Below are 17,238 nucleotides of genomic sequence, written 5' to 3' on the forward strand. Positions count from 1 at the left end.
AGGCGTTTAAAATTTGTTTATAATACGGGTCGTTTTGTTGTGCCTAGTCGACTTGTTAAGCGTCAGCAATTTTTATTGGCTATTACAGCCAATACCACATCCTATAAACCAATCGGGGAGTATTTTACAAATGGTTTTCATAGTGTACTCTTGCAAATGGCAGACGTTAATAACAACAAGGCAAATGGAGAATATTTCAAAATCAAAATAATTAAAAATGGAAAAGAAAATATTTCAATTAGAAAAGTAAATCTTAAAAACACAATTTATGTCATTGACATCATTCACGCATTATGTGAAACGAACATAGAAATTATTAGCGTATTTGCAGTTGATGCAGAGGTGGCACCGTCGATAGCATTCGATGTTATAAGAAGTTTTGGGTTCGTTTACCAACTATGCTTGTTTATTAAAATGTAAAGCCTATAATAATATTATTTTTTATTGATTAAAATCCATATCCTGAACAATCCCAAGAAGAAATATTTTACGTTACTTAATGATGAACATGAGGACTGAACCACAGGTTCTTGCATTAATAATCCCATTCCCTATATACTATATTTAGAAAAAAGTATGCAGCGAAGCTTCTGAAGAAAATGACATTGGGTCCGGGTGTTGATATGTCCGTCAAAGTCACAAGAATAGGTGTATACCATCCAAACCTATGAATTCCAAAGTCTGTTGTATAAAAAGTAGTTTTTAATTTGCCAAATCCATCCATGGATGAAAGTTAGAAAGTAGATTGTTGAAGATATTAAAGAATGTCAAAAGAATGTAAGTCTTTTTATTTAAGTCAAAAGCATGCTATATGTGTTATATACATACATATGATATACACTCAACAAAAGTTTAACGATCACTATACTACACTACACACCTGTCGTGTGAAGTCTCTATTAAAGCAATACACATGCAAAAGGTGATTTTACCTATAAATAGTATACACAAGATAAGTATTGATGAAAAGCATCAAAGTCGTCGGGAATTTCAGTGTATAAGGCACTCAATGAAGTAACATGGAACTATTTTTTCTGCTAAAAATATTAATATATTAGCTGAATATTTTAAACAAAATAGAAAAATATACTGGTATAACAATTATTTATGATTTTGTGTTTTAACCCCCAAATAACCATTATCTATGATGTTGTGTTAAAAAAAACCAAATAACCAGTATCTATGATTTTTTGTGTGTTGTTACCCCAAAATATTTCATAGTTCATTTTATTAACATTGGTTTCCCTTTTTTACTGGCATTCGTGTGCAGTTTTCATGGATATGAAAATACTGTAAAAGTTTTAATGTGTTTACGACCGCCCCCCCCCCCACACCCCACCCTCTCTCACATATATTTCATGGGCATAATAAAAACAAAAAATGGTTTCAACAAAACAGCATATTTCTTTAAACTAAAATGTCTACATCAAAACAAAAAGTTAACATAGAACACAAATAGAATAATTGATTCTACTGGGGCTCTAACCTCGGGCCTCTCACATGTGCAGCGAGCGTGTAACCACTCCACTACGTACAAAAGTATGTGCTATTGTTAGAAAAAACACAAAATAAATATATTTTGATTATGTTTTGTTTTTTATACAAAACCAGAAAGTTTCACCGGTTCGCGTATTTGCCCAGTCCCTGTGATCTTTTATTATTGCCCAGTCCCTGTGATCAGTTATTAATAAAAAGAGTTAGCTTTGCATTATTGGCAATAAATGTTGTAGTTAATGTAAAGGCACATATTTTCAGTACTTATTTACACTAATTTACACAAAAAATCACCAATATGCAAGATATTCTGACAACACAAATATAAATATTGATTCGTAAATTAACTTCTCCTCCCATGCTCTAATTTTAATTTTATTTATCCTCTGCCACTTAATTCTTCTTAAACATTTCCTGATAAACACAACATATAAAAATGATGGCCTTAAGCTTTTCTCATCGATTTCCAATCGATCGATTTTGAAGAGAATGCCAGTTTGGTCATTTGAAACAGCTTCTCTGTATCCCGCCTTATATAGTAACATGCAATTTTTGATTCCTTCAAAAGTACGGTAATCAAATGAATGGAATGTACCATCACTAACATAATGTTCATCTATAATGCCAGATAGCTTATTGGCAGCCGATACGTTCAGTCCACATAGGAATATGAACACCTGGGATATGTCGACATATGCATCCGATTGACGTCCCAGATATCCGGAAATGACGTCATCAATCAAATGTGCATTGCGGGCAATATGATAAGCAGCCAGGAATTCCTGAATGCTTTTGTGGAGAAATGAGAAAGACGAATTAAAAGCTTTTTTAGTTTTCCGTTTCGATATCAGTCCTGCTTTGAGAGCAAATTCTTGTTCAGATTGTGTAAGATAGTTTGACAATTCATGATTTGTAAATACAATAGACTTTTCCTTTTCAGGAGAAAACAAAAGATTGAAAGCAGCTTTTGAAATGACATCTACTTTTTGAATGATCGGCCGCAGGTAACTTGAGCTTGAAAAGCATTTCACCTGAGGCGGATTTAAATCGTTAAAAAAGCCAGTTATATCGTTAGCTTTCTTACAAAGGCTTTCAAGCAAAGTAGTATACAATGCACACAATGAAAATCCGTTCAAATGTTTCTCTTCCTCCATAGTGTCTGTCCACGTGCAAATTACAAGCGTGTACAACATCGGTGAATATGATAATGAGGTCAGTTTACGATCTGATATGAAGCAACTAATTTTCCAAGCCGTTGTCTTAATATCTTCACTCTCGTCAAGTATGCAGCGCAGTACCCTTTCACAAAATGTATCTGGATCATTAATCCCTTCGATCTCTACGAGAATGTCGATCTGTGAGTTCTTGATTCGTTCATCAGCCAGTTTCCATGGTCGAGATGTTGTAAGAACCACGCACTTGTCATTTGGAAACCCCGCCATCGAAGGTTCAACCAGGCTACTACCGTCAGGTGCCACCCATTCATCTAGACCGTCTCGCACTACAAGGCACAATTCCGTCTCTATAATTTGGAGTACAAGTTTGTACATTGCATCACGTTTTTCCTCGGAATACAATGTGTCAATAAGTTGTTTCTTTATCATATGCGTTACGTCGGTCGAACCTCTCGATTCTCTCAACGCGATGAAAAACATGAACTGAAAATTTTGAATGATTAATAAGTCATCAAACGATGAATTATCGTTTGGGGCTGCCGTTGAAGGCCGATTTCCATCGCACCAATTATGAACTAACTTAGCTGCAAACGTAGACTTGCCGCTGCCGGGCTCGCCTTGTACGTATAAACGTCGATTTGGCTTTGTATCGTCTGGGTTAAAGAGTTCTTTGTAGGTCAGCACTTGCTCCTTTTTAACGCGTTTTCCATCTTTTGTTATTTCAACTCGGTGAATTTTCGGCGTTGCATATATATCTGTTATACGTTTATCAAGACTCTGGTCCAATACTGAAAGGGGCACATTGCTCGCTTTGTCACGGTAATGGTCCGCCAAACGACGGCGAAGATCTGTAATGATAATTAAACAATCTCTTACATTAATACAATTAAAGTTCGATTAATGTCTAGCTAAACACGAAAGTGAAACTCGCAAACAAAGTCGTTCGTTACAGTCTAAAGCATCTAAAGAAGTGTGAGTTTTTTTTTATATTATGGACGCTACTTTGATCTATCACGTGCCCATATCAAACTAATAATACACTTATCCATAAATAAATAACGGTGCAACACATATACATTAGCCTTGAAATTTACGTTTTGGTTGCTTACACTGATCATAAACCAACTGTAATGATTACACATTTTATATGCTATATTATATATTTAGTACTGAAAATTGATGGATCCACTATAATGAAATACATACCAGAATGAAAATATAAAGCTCTGTTATAAGGTACACATGTATAAATTTATCGAATTAAACAAAATTAACAATCAATTTACATCGGTTTACATGTAAGTTAATTAAGCCGTGTCCGTTAATTAGACCACTTAACTAATAAACATTCCAATTAGTCTTATGCTATTTCGTGAAGTTTGAATTAACACATTGCTCATAGCCATCTTTATCTGTTATTCATTGTACAAGCTTAAATTGAGAACCTTAAAATATGTTTTATCTTTAATGCTTTTCATTCACAACATTAGTTCGTCCAACGTTACGTAATAAATTATGTTTGGAGATGCACTTGTTCAACATGGTATCTTTGATTTGGTGATTATAAAGAAGCTGGAAATTTTGTCATCAATTGATTAAATACAAGGAAATTCGTTCAATTGATATTCCCCGCAAATAAATTGTGTTTATTATTCTTGTGCAAAGCACTTTTTCCCATTGATTTCTACACACACATGAAGCTTCATGTTGACATGTTGTACCGTTCCTAAGATATATCCATGAAAACTTTCATCACACGAAAAAAAAAGGTATTAACCCTATTTAAGATAGTAAAGGGTTATGTTTTTAAGCAAGGCACTACTCCTTATTAATATCAATACACCTATGAAGCTTCATGTTGAAGGCCTGCATGGTATCTAATATATAGCCCTGAAAATGGCAACTAGAAATGGCGCGACAGAGGCCGACGCGTATCCCCACGCCGCATGTTTGACCCAGGGGCGCCCCAGGGTTGGTAATGGGGTCATGCATAGTTGAGATTTACCGTATTGTCATAAGAGAAGTTCAGTATCAATTAGAAGTGAATTGGTGTAGAAATGAAGAAGATATAGTAAAAGGCAATTTTGGGTGGATGTGGCCTATGTGGGCCGGGCGCCCCAGGGTTGGTAATGGGGCCATGCATAGTTGAGATTGACCGTATTGTCATAAGAGAGGTTCAGTATCAATTTGAAGTGAATCGGTGTAGAAATTAAGAAATTATAGTAAAATGCAATTTTGGTTGGGTTTGGTCTATGCGTGCGTGACACCCGAGGGTTGGTAATGGGGCCATGCATAGTTGAGATTGACCGTATTGTCATAAGAGAAGTTCAGTATCAATTAGAAGTGAATCTGTGTAGAAATGAAGAAATTATAGTAAAAGGCAATTTTGGGTGGGTGTGGCCTATGTGGGCGGGGGCGCCCCAAGGTTGGTAATGAAGCCATGAATAGTTGAGATTGACCGTATTGTCATAAGAGAAGTTCAGTATTAAGTAAAAGTGAATCGGTGTAGAAATGAAGAAGTTATAGTAAAAGGAAATTTTGGGTGGGTGTGGCCTATGTGAGCGGGGCGCCCCAGGGTTGGTAATGGGGCCATTCATAGTTGAGATTGACTGTATTGTCATAAGAGAAGTTCAGTATCAATTTGAAGTGAATCGGTGTATAAATGAAGAAATTATAGTAAAAGGCAATTTTGGGTGGGTGTGGGGCCATGCATAATAGTTGAGATTGACCGTTTTGTCATAAGGGATGTTCAGTATCAAATTGAAGTAAATCAGTGTAGAAATGAAGACGTTAATGTAAAATAACATAAAAAATGAGTGAAAATCTCTGACCCGGCCCCACCCCAACCCCCATAACTTTTGACCCAGAGGCAGATCGAAATTTCAAATATTGCAAAGTTACACATATGCTCATAGCTACCATGTGTGTAAGTTTCAAGGTTCTAGTGCTTATAGTGTAGGACGAGATAGTGGCCAGGACGGACGAACGGACAGACGGACGGACAGACAGACGGCGGAGATAACCACAATATCCCCACGCTTTAAAAAAACGTGGGGATAAACACTCTTCATAAACAAATGTATGGTTATAGTCCATGTGCATGACACGTCTCCTAATTGATATCTACACACCTATGCAGTTTCATGTTGACATATTATATAGTTTCTGAGATGTAGACCTTACCAAATTATGACAGACGGACGGACATACAGACGGACGGACAGGGCAAATTATATATCCCTCCGCCTGTGGCAGGGGATAATTAAGAACATCTTTCTTAGCGCGTGTTTATTCAACACGGTTGACAAGGAGAATTTAATATCACATATATGTAAAATATGGTAATGTTCGTCATAAACAAATATGCTTGAATCAAGTAATAAGACGCATTTCAGCTGAACTGTCTTGAAGGTTGCTATGTTTCTATTTCTTGTGTATGAGCATTACAATACATACATACGACGAATAGTTATTTATTGCGTTCCATCTGCTCAGACGAATTAAAGGGAACACAAAATTGTGGGATTTTATTCTGTACCCGTGTTATGATATATCCAATTACTGTGATTTTTACTTTTTTTATATATATAATATGCTTCTTACGCAACATCGGATGCTTTAAAGTACTGCCAGTAGTACACAGCCATACAAGTAAATTGGAATGTAATATGTATAAACCTGCTAAGTAATAGATAAGATATAAAATAATTGGTCAGTAACCTGGAGGTACTGGGCAGTTTTCATTGAGTATTTGTTATAGTAAAACATATTTAGTTGTGTTGCACGCACTTCTTAATCTCATATATGCACTAAACTGTACTGTTTAAGATGAAAATCAGTGGTATTGTCTTTGTAAAATGTCTAAAATGAAGACTCCAAAAACATAATTTTAGTTTTAAATGGATATATTTATAAAGATCCAGTTTCAAGGGACTACCCATTGTTGTTGCAAGAATAGGTACTTGCACGCATAAATATAATTCTGAAATTCGAAGTATCAGAAGCGGCATGGCTTTTGTAAATGGCACGTGTAACATACGTTTTAAATGTCAATAACATATGTGAAGTAGTTACGGGGATTTCCTATGTTTGAACGCAAACGTTAGTTTTAACACCCCATCGGGGTGGAGATAGTACTTTTTCGCTTTGCAGCAGCTCCCAGGGAGGGCTGGTACAACTGGTTCTCACCTGACACTCAAATCGCACTTCTGATTCCGAGACCATAAACCAACCACACCATGGTAACCGCTTCTGCTGACAGGCGAAACAAAAAGAGGTGGCTTGCACATTTCGTATGAACAGATGCAAGTTCTTCGACAAGATTTATTCAAGCCATCGGAAAGAAATTGAAGCAACCAATAATACAGAATAAAAAGCCTGATCGGTCGGAGCTTGGAATAACCATGATCGCGCACTCCCCTGTGAGTCGCCAGGGTGGATACGACAAGTTAGCTAATACAGCTTACCAAGCGATCAAAGGGACCAATCATAAACACGTGAAACGTGGGAACACTCCTTGCATGCGGACAAATCCACGAACTGACGCACGAGCTGAGGCACTACCGCTTGGACATTGTCTGACTAGCAGAAGCAAGATGGCAAGGCTTCGGAGAAACATCAACGGACGGAAAACACAACTTATGGATCAGCGGGGAGAATTCCAAACATCGGGTTGTTTTCGTCGTTAGGAAGTAGGTAGCCAACATCATCATCAGTTACATCCCAGTCTTCAGGAGACTAATCTCTTTTTGTTACCTTATCATCATCCATGTATACGCACCGACATCAGACTACGACAACGAGGATCATACATAAACTATCTGCATAGAGATTGCACACTAAACTTAACCCTAGCATTTGACCAACGCCTGCAAACCAGTGAACAGTACAGATTAAAAGCACCAACAATACGTCCAGCTCAAATAGCCGGAAAAAAGTATTTTTTCGTAAGTAGCCCGTTCTAGTGTAATACTTCTGACTATATAATTTTTTATAGAATTTACATGTTGTGTCATAAAAAATACGTAAAAACCCACAATTCATTCGGTAAAAGCTTCATTTAGTTATATGTAATAGTTATATGTAAAAATTTCATGTAACTTATATATTAATTATCATTTTAAATCAATAAATACATAATATGCAAACCTAAAATGGCTAAAATTCTGATTAATTGCAGGACAGAGATATGTTTATTTTTAGTGACCTCGTATAAGACATATTTGAAATTCCAAGTGAATACACACTTTTTACAAACAAAAAACTAAACCAGATCACGACGCTGACGAAGAGGTTAGATGTGTAGCTCAGTCAACTCCTGTGAGATTAATTCTGTATATAAACACGTCTTTGTATACATGAAATATATGTATTATTTGTTCTAATTTTAGTCCAATAGGGTTCGCTTTGTTTTTGAAATGATCATTTGCAAATGTTTAGGTGATGATATTTTTTATATTGAGGCGAACCGGTGTGCAATAAAAAAGCTGTTTACGAACCTGCTACGTCTCGTTCGTAGTCTGCTTGTGCAGTTTTATTTGCTGCCTGTTGCATGAGCTCAATGCCATGTTGCACACTGATTTCGATGCGTTGTGTTCCATAATGTACCTTGCTATCAAGACATTGATCCGCCTTGTTTATCATTGTTTCAATGCGTTGCTCGCCATACTTTGCCTTGCTTTCAATTCGTTCTACTCCATGCTGTGTTTTGCTTTGAAGGCGTTTTTCCCCAAAGAAAGCCTTGTTTTCGAGGCAGTATTCCCCATATTTTGTCCTGCTGTAAAGGCGTTGTTCATCAAACTGTGTCTTTCTTTCAAGGCGGTGTTCCCCAAGTTTGGTCTTGCTTTGAAGACGTTGCTCCCAAAACATAGTAGTTTTACCCAATTTCTGCAGAGCTTTTACCATGGTCCTTTCTGCCTTCTCAGAAAAACATTCGCTTGCCCTTTTTGCATCTTCGAGAGTTTGATTGGCTTCTTTCAATAGCTTGCCCAGTTCTTCAAAGGACATACGATCATTCTGCAACTAAATGCAAATCCAAAATATCATTGTGTTGTTTTTGCCAAAAACAAACATTGAATATGTTAAATCACATTGTAAAGAATAATGTTTATGTCCGTGCGAGATCGTATTATAATTTCATGAGTGGTTACATTTATTGTTCACGAGTTGCAGAGCAATGCGTGAAATTATATCTTTAATATAAGTAAACATGAAATGAAAAATAAAATCTTCCATTGAAACATAAAATAATTTTGACTTTATTTAATTGTTCAGAGTATGTTTATCAAATGCGCGAGATTTGATTGAGCGCCATATGATTTCGTGCATTGTGACCTAATAAATTTGTCTAAGTATTATTTTACAGACATGACAATTAGAGTTGAAATTGTAAAATGGGCTTCAATTTCTACATCATAGCCAATTATTATATTATTGTTTTCAATTGTAGTATACGTTTTCTACTGTTAAATATGTCTCATTATACACGTACAATTTGGTTATTCCCCAATATTTCAAAAAGTCGAAAAGCTGAGCTTTAAGATAAAGTGAAATGATCAAACGTTAGCATTTCACTCTAGCTACCCGGACATGATAACGTTTGATAAATCACTTGTTTTCTACACTCGCTCGATACAAACACTGAAATAAATAACACTACATTAGGTTTACATCTTATTTCAGCATACTAAAAGTGTTATCTTTGTGTTTTTTTGTAACTTTTGAATTTTGTCAACAATTAATGACTGAAATATACATATGCATATTAATAATACGATTTAATATTAATATATAAGTACATTAATAGCTTAATAGTGATCAGAATAGTTGGTTATTCGACTCGGTTTCCTTAGCAAAAACTTTCTTAACTATTTTTACAAGCAAATTCACATTACAATATGTGTAGCAGCTTCAATGCCACCCTTTATGATCAAACACAATTTAAGATCATTAAGCTGTGAAAGTTTGAGCGAAATCGACCAAGAAGATAAAGAGAATTAGAGTAGACAATGTTTATATATATATATATATATATATATATATATATATATATATATATATATATATATATATATATATATATATATATATATACATGTGCATAGTGATAACCCAAACCATTATAATTATCAGCTAGAATGTTGCAGCCAAAGTGTGTACGATTATCTCTACATTAGGGTTATGCAGCTTTGAATATTATGCGAAATCAGTTCAAGAGAAGGAGCTTCATGGTGGTCTCACATATGTAGGTACGGACGGACAAGTGCAATTTTTATTGCCTAACCATCTGTGGGAAAACAACAATATATTATAAAACATTTAGTTTGACTTATTTGTTTGTGTTAATTGTCTTTTAGTTTTATAATATGCATGCACTATACTTTGATGTTTGACAGACGTCACAACCCATTATGAGTTTGTAAGTATATAACCTTTTTCCCTTTGACTTACATCACTAAGTTTTGTACATGCTTTCATGGCTGAAGGATCATGTTGCAAGTATTGTGGGTCAGCAAGGAGCGCGGACAGTGTCTGAAAATAGTCCTGCAGGTCAGCATCTGTAACCTTGCAGTCGGATGTGTGTCGTACATCTCGGCCAATCTGACGGACCTTAGAAAAAACACATCATGGTAAATAGACAAGTATTATTATATATTTCAAATATTAAAGCGAGTATGTAGGATGTTAATGTCAACATTTTGCTCTAACAATCTTATTGGCTTATCAATATGATGTATGCATGTTAATAAAGTTTATGAATAATCGTTATATTGGGCCATCACTGAAATAAAGTTAAATGCAAATACATGAATACAGGCAAATTATCGTCGATATAGATACGTTCATTAGTACAAACCAAAGCGCGTCTACGTGTCTTATGAACAAAAATGCGTCCGCTAATGGACATTTACAAACAGAGTACAGTTCTTGTGCACATTAAGGAGTTTTAAAGTTTACAATTTTTAGCAATTTAATTAAACTTAATTTATTTTATGGCATTACTTTTTCTGAATGTTTATGTTTGTGTTTGATTCATCAACGTGTTATAAGTTTTAAACACAAGTATAAAGATCGTAAATACTCTCTTTGATGTACACATGCCATGCGTTTATGCAGTATTTAGAAAGGCATACAATAGAAGTTAATAACATGAAATATGCAACAGCTTTTATAAAATACTCTTTAATATTCGCAAACAAATTCAGTTATGAGTAAAACAAATAGACACACTACTGTTTAAACACTTAACTCGTGCTTTGTATTACCTTTTCTAGTGGACATTGCTTATCAGGCGGTGGAGGTGATAAACATAAAGGGGAGAGACATGTTTGGAAATGTAGGCAATTCAACATGATGCTTATCACACCATTAAAGTCCGATTCCTGGACCGAGGAAATGCTGCTATATCCGTCTGGAGGTAGGTAGCATTTGCCTATTTCCCAATGATTTAGTGCCCACTTTTCAGCACGAGTGTTCTTCCAGGAAGGTCCACCATATCTGTGTTGTAATATGATATTATGTTTTACTTTATCACATATCGGGCATGGCTGCGTTTTCAGCGATTTGTGAAAAAGACAATTATTCCGATTGCTCTTGTTACAATATGGCTTTGTTGGACATTGTATGAGATTTTCGATAGGGCAGTTTCCACAACTTCTACCAACAACGGTGTGTACTTTCTGTAATTCTGTGCAAAGAAAGTTAATGAGTCCTTCCTTCGTAACATTGAGTCCTATGCACGCTTTGAACCAATTATTGGTCTCCTTGTCGCCGAACAGGTGTGTGTTAGCGGCCATACTGCACCACTAGCATGTACCGGTGACTTTGTTAATGGACAAGCATAAACACAACATTCATTCCTTGATATGTTACATCCTTCTTGTCAACATAGACTCCGAGTATATTGCCTTTTGAGTGGAATTTATCATCTACAATAAAATACGTCCATTAACAAAACTCATAAATTTGATTTAGATTATTACTTTTTAACATACATTGTTTATATACATGATATTGGTGCATAAGCATACAGTTTATCTTTTCACTCAGTTATACTGGCTGACTGTATACATATGAGCACTGCTTCATGAAATCCTGTCATGACAGTACGATGAGATTCGTGGAGATTGGCATTTTTGACGCCACATATAATATTGCCTCTGCATTTGAGACGCTCATACGACAAAGCTGTTTTAAATCAAGCCGATTTATAAGAAAGCCTTTGTGTTGCTATTTGAAACCAAGGAAAGTACACACTTATCTAAAGGACGTATATTTCCGATTTCGCGGAATTTTTCCCGCAGACTTTGTGTTTGAACGATGATTTAAACTAAGTCACTAATCAGTCGCTAGTTGCAAGTATCATAGTCTCGAGTTTGATTGAGTTAACTTAAAAAAATCAAGTATTGGTTAAGTAATTTTGTGAAAAATTAAATTCCAATCGGTAACTGAAAATGTCCTTTTCGCCAAAAACATGTGTAAATGTTTGTGAGTACAAGTATTTGTTTTATCGTAAAACAAGTTTTAATGCTAGTCTGTAATTATCAGTACTAGCATGTGTTTCAAATGTTGGAAAAGTTTAACTATATTTGCTTCTAAAAAGATGAAATTTGGGATCTCAACACGATTTATAAAAATTCGCTCCGCCCAGTTTGGGAATAAGCAAGAGGCTTGGACATAAAATCAGTTCGTACACGGTTATTTGGAAAACAGACGAAAAAATACTTAAAACCTTCTGAAGTTCGATATGAATTTGAATATGGAATCCAAATGTGATTCAAAATTATATTATAAAACAAACTACAGCCCACTTAAAGTGATATTAGGGGCATCTAACAGTTTATAGGTGTATATCGCATCCGTTGTTTATTTTTGGTATTTTCACTGTATATACACTTATGTTTGTTAATGCAGCATCAAAATACTAAGACAAAATCCCGTAAAGAGAAAAATAATGCATTTGAATATCAGCCGTACTTTCGTTTTGACAACTGACGTCAGAAATGAATCGATTTTCGATGTGAATCTAAATGTAGTTTTAGTGCAGAGACGTTCATACGACACAAAGACAATATTTTGTTTTACGGATCATTTCGGCTTAGAGGACTCACCAGTCATGTAAAATATCGAATGTAATACATATTTTTTAATCACCAACTGGTAGCAAGATGAGTTGCAGATAATTGGTCAGTAACCACATTTAACTAACTCTTTTGACCTGTTAATTCTATTCAGCTCAATTCAACAGTGAAAAATGCCCATAATATCACTGTAAATATCGTTACGTGTTTATGTTCAAAAACAGTCATTTGGTGGCATTAGTTACCTTTCTTATATTCTTAACCTTGTAAATACAGGTTTAAACCCAATGTGTCAAGTTTTAACGATTTAATCACGATTGTTCGATTCTAATTTTATATTAAATAATACCACCTATCATTATATTTCTCAAAATAAGAAAGTGTGTTAAATAAAGTTATACTTATGTGAAGAAGCAGATCAATAATTATTTCAAAGGCAGCAACGAAACTTACATGTAATAATGTGAATGTGCTTGTGGCATTCAAAAACAAGAGCACCGCCTTGCGGGTGCAGACCGCTCATCTATTTTTCTTTTTAAAGGTGAAGGGACCTATCTCAATTTCAATCACAAAGGAAGGAGGGGTGGAGTGGAGGGGGGTGTATAGTGTGGGGGTGAGGTCATTTATTACATTTTCTTCCAAAAATGCAAAAAAATGCTTTTTTTGGTGGGGGGGGGGGATTCTTGGGTGGGATGGTTGGGCAGTATTTCAAAAATAAAATAATACAAAAAAATATTTTAACAATGTTTAAAAAATATATTATTTTTTTTTTGGGGGGGGGGTTGGGTGGGGGGGGGGTATAGTGTTAGGGTGTGGTGGTCATTTATTAGATGATCTTTAAGAAAAAAAAACTTTTTTTTGGGGGGGGGAGGGGGGGGGGGCTTGCGGGATGGTTTGGGTTGAGTCTATTGTGGTATGTCAGGTAAGAGTTGTTTTGTCAAAGTATCAATCAAATCTAATCATTAATAAAGAAGTTATGGCAATTTTAGCAAAATTTAATATTTTTACCTTGAAAGTCAAGGTCATTCAAAGGTCAAGGTAAAATTCAACTTGCCAGATACAGTACCCTCATGATAGCATGAAAGTATTTGAAGTTTGAAAGCAATAGCCTTGATACTTTAGAAGTAAAGTGGATCTAAACACAAAACTTAACCATATATTAAAAGTAACTAAGTCAAAAAGGGCCATAATTCTGTAAAAATGACAACCAGAGTTATGCAACTTGTCCTTTACCCTTATGATAGTTTGCGAGTGTTCCAAGTATGAAAGCAATATCTATGATACTTTAGGGGTAATGTGGACACAAAACTTAACCAAATTTCCAATTTTCTAAGTATAAAGGGCCCATAATTCCGTCATAATGCCAGTCAGAGTTACATAACTTTGCCTGCACAGTCCCCTTATGATAAATAGTTAGTGTTGCAAGTATGAAAGCAATAGCTTTGATACTTTAGGAATAAAGTGGACCTAAACACAAAACTTAACCAAATTTTCAATTTTCTAAGTATAAAAAGGGCACATAATTCTGTCAAAATGACAGTCAGAGTTACATAACTTTGCCTGCACAGTCTCCATATGATAGTTAGTAAGTGTTGCAAGTATGAAAGCACTATCTTTGATACTTAAGCAATAAAATGAACCTAAACACAAAACTTAACCAAAATTTTCAATTTTCTAAGTAAAAAAGGGCACATAATTCTATCAAAATGCTAGTCAGTGTTACATAACTTTGCCTGCACAGTCCCCTTATGATAGTTAGTAAGTGTTGCAAGTATGAAAGCAATAGCTTTGATACTTAGGGAATAAAATGGACCTAAACACAAAACTTAACCAACATTTTCAATTTTCTAAGTATGAAAAGGGCACATAATTCTGTCAAAATGCACGCCAGAGTTATCTAACTTTGCCTGTCCAGTCCCCATCATGATAGTAAGTAAGTGTACCAAGTTTGAATGCAATAGCATTGATACTTTATGAAAAAAGTGGACCTAAACGCAAAACTTAACCGGACGCCGACGCCGACGCTGACGCCGACGCCAAGGTGATGACAATAGCTCTTTTTCAAAAAATAGATGAGCTAATAATTTGCAATTGGTTAAAGCTTCATTTACATAATTACAACTGTCCACAAATGCTAATTGCAGATGTACATGTTGATATAACAAGAGCTGTCAGAAGACAGCACGCTCGACTTTTCGAGTGCTTGACAGTATAAAGGGGAAATTGTTCATATTCAATAAGGTCAAGGTAATATATACTCATATTCTAACTGTAAGAGGACCATAATTGAAACATATTGATTGCTTATGTTTTAAAGAAGTGGTACATTATAGACGATTCTGAGTTCAATGTTTTTTCCACTATCTATTGAACATTTGCAAAGACATAAAACAAACTAATAATATTATATTTCAAGTTTGATAGTAATAGCTTGGGTGTGATGGTTGGACGGTGTTTCAAAAATAAAATCATAAAAATAAATATTTGTGTTTTTTACCATGTTTCAAAAAAAAAAAATTGTGTGTGGGGGTTGAATAGTAGGAATAATTCGGTGTGTGGTCTTTTATTAGATGATATTTCAAAAATAATAATAAAAAAAGGAAACAAAAATATAAAAAAATCGGGGGGGATTCTTGGGTGGGGGCTGGGGATGGTTTGGTTGGAGTCCAATGTGGTATGGCAGGTAACTGTTGTGAGTATTGTAAGAGTTGTGCTCGTGAAACACAATGCCCCCTACTGCGCCGCTTTGAAGCCATATGATTGACCTTTGACAATGAAGGATGACCTTGACATTGACCTTTCACCACTCAAAATGTCCAGCTCCATGATATACGCATGCATACCGAATATCAAGTTGCTATCTTCAATATTGCAAAATTTGACCCTTGACCATGAAGGATTATCTTGACCTTTCACCACTCAAAATGTGCAGCTCCATCAGATACGCATGCATGCCAAATATCGAGTTGCTATCTTCAATATCGCAAAATTTGACCTTTGACGTTGAAAGATGACCTTGACCTTGACCTTTCACAAATCAAAATGTGCAGCTACATGAGATACGCATGCATGGCAAATTTCGAGTTGATATCTTCAATATTGCAAAATTCAACATTGACCTTTGACCTTGAAGGATGACCTTGACCTTTCACCACTCAAAATATGCAGCCCCGTTAGATACGCATGCATGCCAAATTTTGAGTTGCTATCTTCAATATTGCACACTTTGACATTTGAACTTGACTTTTGACCTTGAAGGATGATTTTGACCTTTCACCACTCAAAATGTGCAGCTCCATGAGATAGGCATGCATGCCAAATATCGAGTTTTCGGACGGACGGACTAACGCCATAAATTTGACCTCTGACCTTGAATGACGACCTTGAAATTGACCTTCCACCACTCAAAATGTGCATCTCAATGAGACACACATCCATGCGAAATATCAAGTTGCTATCTTCAATATTGCAAAAGTTATGGCCAATGTTAAAGTTTTTGCATGGATGCACAGACTGACGAACAGTTCATTTGCTACCGGGGTTATAAAAAAGGAAAAAAATAAAAAAGGGAGGAAGCATTTGCCTATTTCCCAATAATTTAGTGCCCACTTTTCAGCACGAGTGTTCCTCCAGGAAGGTCCACCATATCTGTGTTGTAATATGATATTATGTTTCCATTATCACATATCGGGCATGGCTGCGTTTTCTGCAATTTGTGAAAAGGACAATAATTACATTTCCTATTGTTACAATACGGCTTTGTCGGACATTGTATGAGGTTTACAATTGGGCAGTTTCCACAACTTCTACCAACAACGGTGTGTACTTTCTGTAGTTCTGTGCAAAGAAAGTTAGTAAGTCTTTCCATTGTAACATTGAGTCCTATGTACGCTTTGAACCAATTATTGGTCTTCTTGTCGCCGAACAGGTGTGTGTTAGCGGCCATACTACACCATTAGCATGTACCGGTGACTTTGTTAAATAAATAAGGCAATAACTTTCGTTTCGAGGAATATTGTTTTGGGCTGTTTTCTTTATGGATGGACAGAAGCTCTAAATTTGTAAAATGTAAATATGGAAGCTAGTAGTTTGCTTTGTAGTCTAATAGAAGAGTTAAACAATCTTAATTATTTATATGTAGAACAAAACTCGTATCCATTTTCCATATGTCATTAAATGTAAAATTTTCAACTTCAGCGAACTATTTAGCCCACTTCTTGTACTAAGTTAGGCCCATAAACATACCATTGTTTAAAGCATTCTAAGCTGCCTGTATTGAAGGAATACAAAAGGTGTGTATTGCGCTAAAATCGATTAGGCCTAAGCTACATTACATGTGATCGTGCTTTATGCCTGTTTACCTGCTCCGCGGGTAATCCCAGCATGTTACTATATTAAGAGTGCGATTGTTACAAAAATACTTCGCGGGAAAACACTTAAGGTTTCCCGCTGAATGCTTTTTATAGCACTTACGCTATTTCCTCTTATGA

At 35.5% G+C, this 17,238-nt stretch overlaps 2 protein-coding genes across 4 annotated transcripts in view; both read right to left on the reverse strand.

Annotated features, from left to right (window-relative positions):
- Positions 1-17,238, reverse strand: part of LOC127837682 (uncharacterized) — a 112,067-nt gene that overhangs the window by 51,885 nt on the left and 42,944 nt on the right. The gene's annotated exons all lie outside the window — the stretch shown is intronic.
- Positions 1,367-17,238, reverse strand: part of LOC127837667 (uncharacterized) — a 17,359-nt gene continuing 1,487 nt past the window's right edge. The window contains exons 2-5 of one of the 2 annotated variants that reach the window (XM_052364917.1): positions 10,934-11,596; positions 10,119-10,277; positions 8,168-8,690; positions 1,367-3,517 (exon numbers count right to left, since the gene is read on the reverse strand). In XM_052364917.1, the coding sequence (XP_052220877.1) occupies positions 1,785-3,517; positions 8,168-8,690; positions 10,119-10,277; positions 10,934-11,464 (2,946 nt within the window). In that variant the 5' untranslated portion in view covers positions 11,465-11,596 and the 3' untranslated portion in view covers positions 1,367-1,784. Of the gene's footprint in view, positions 3,518-8,167; positions 8,691-10,118; positions 10,278-10,933; positions 11,602-17,238 lie in introns of those variants that run through there. The other variant, XM_052364918.1, reaches the window with a different exon arrangement.

The sequence above is a fragment of the Dreissena polymorpha genome, chromosome 7 (assembly GCF_020536995.1).
Source record: "Dreissena polymorpha isolate Duluth1 chromosome 7, UMN_Dpol_1.0, whole genome shotgun sequence".
Taxonomy (NCBI): domain Eukaryota; kingdom Metazoa; phylum Mollusca; class Bivalvia; order Myida; family Dreissenidae; genus Dreissena; species Dreissena polymorpha.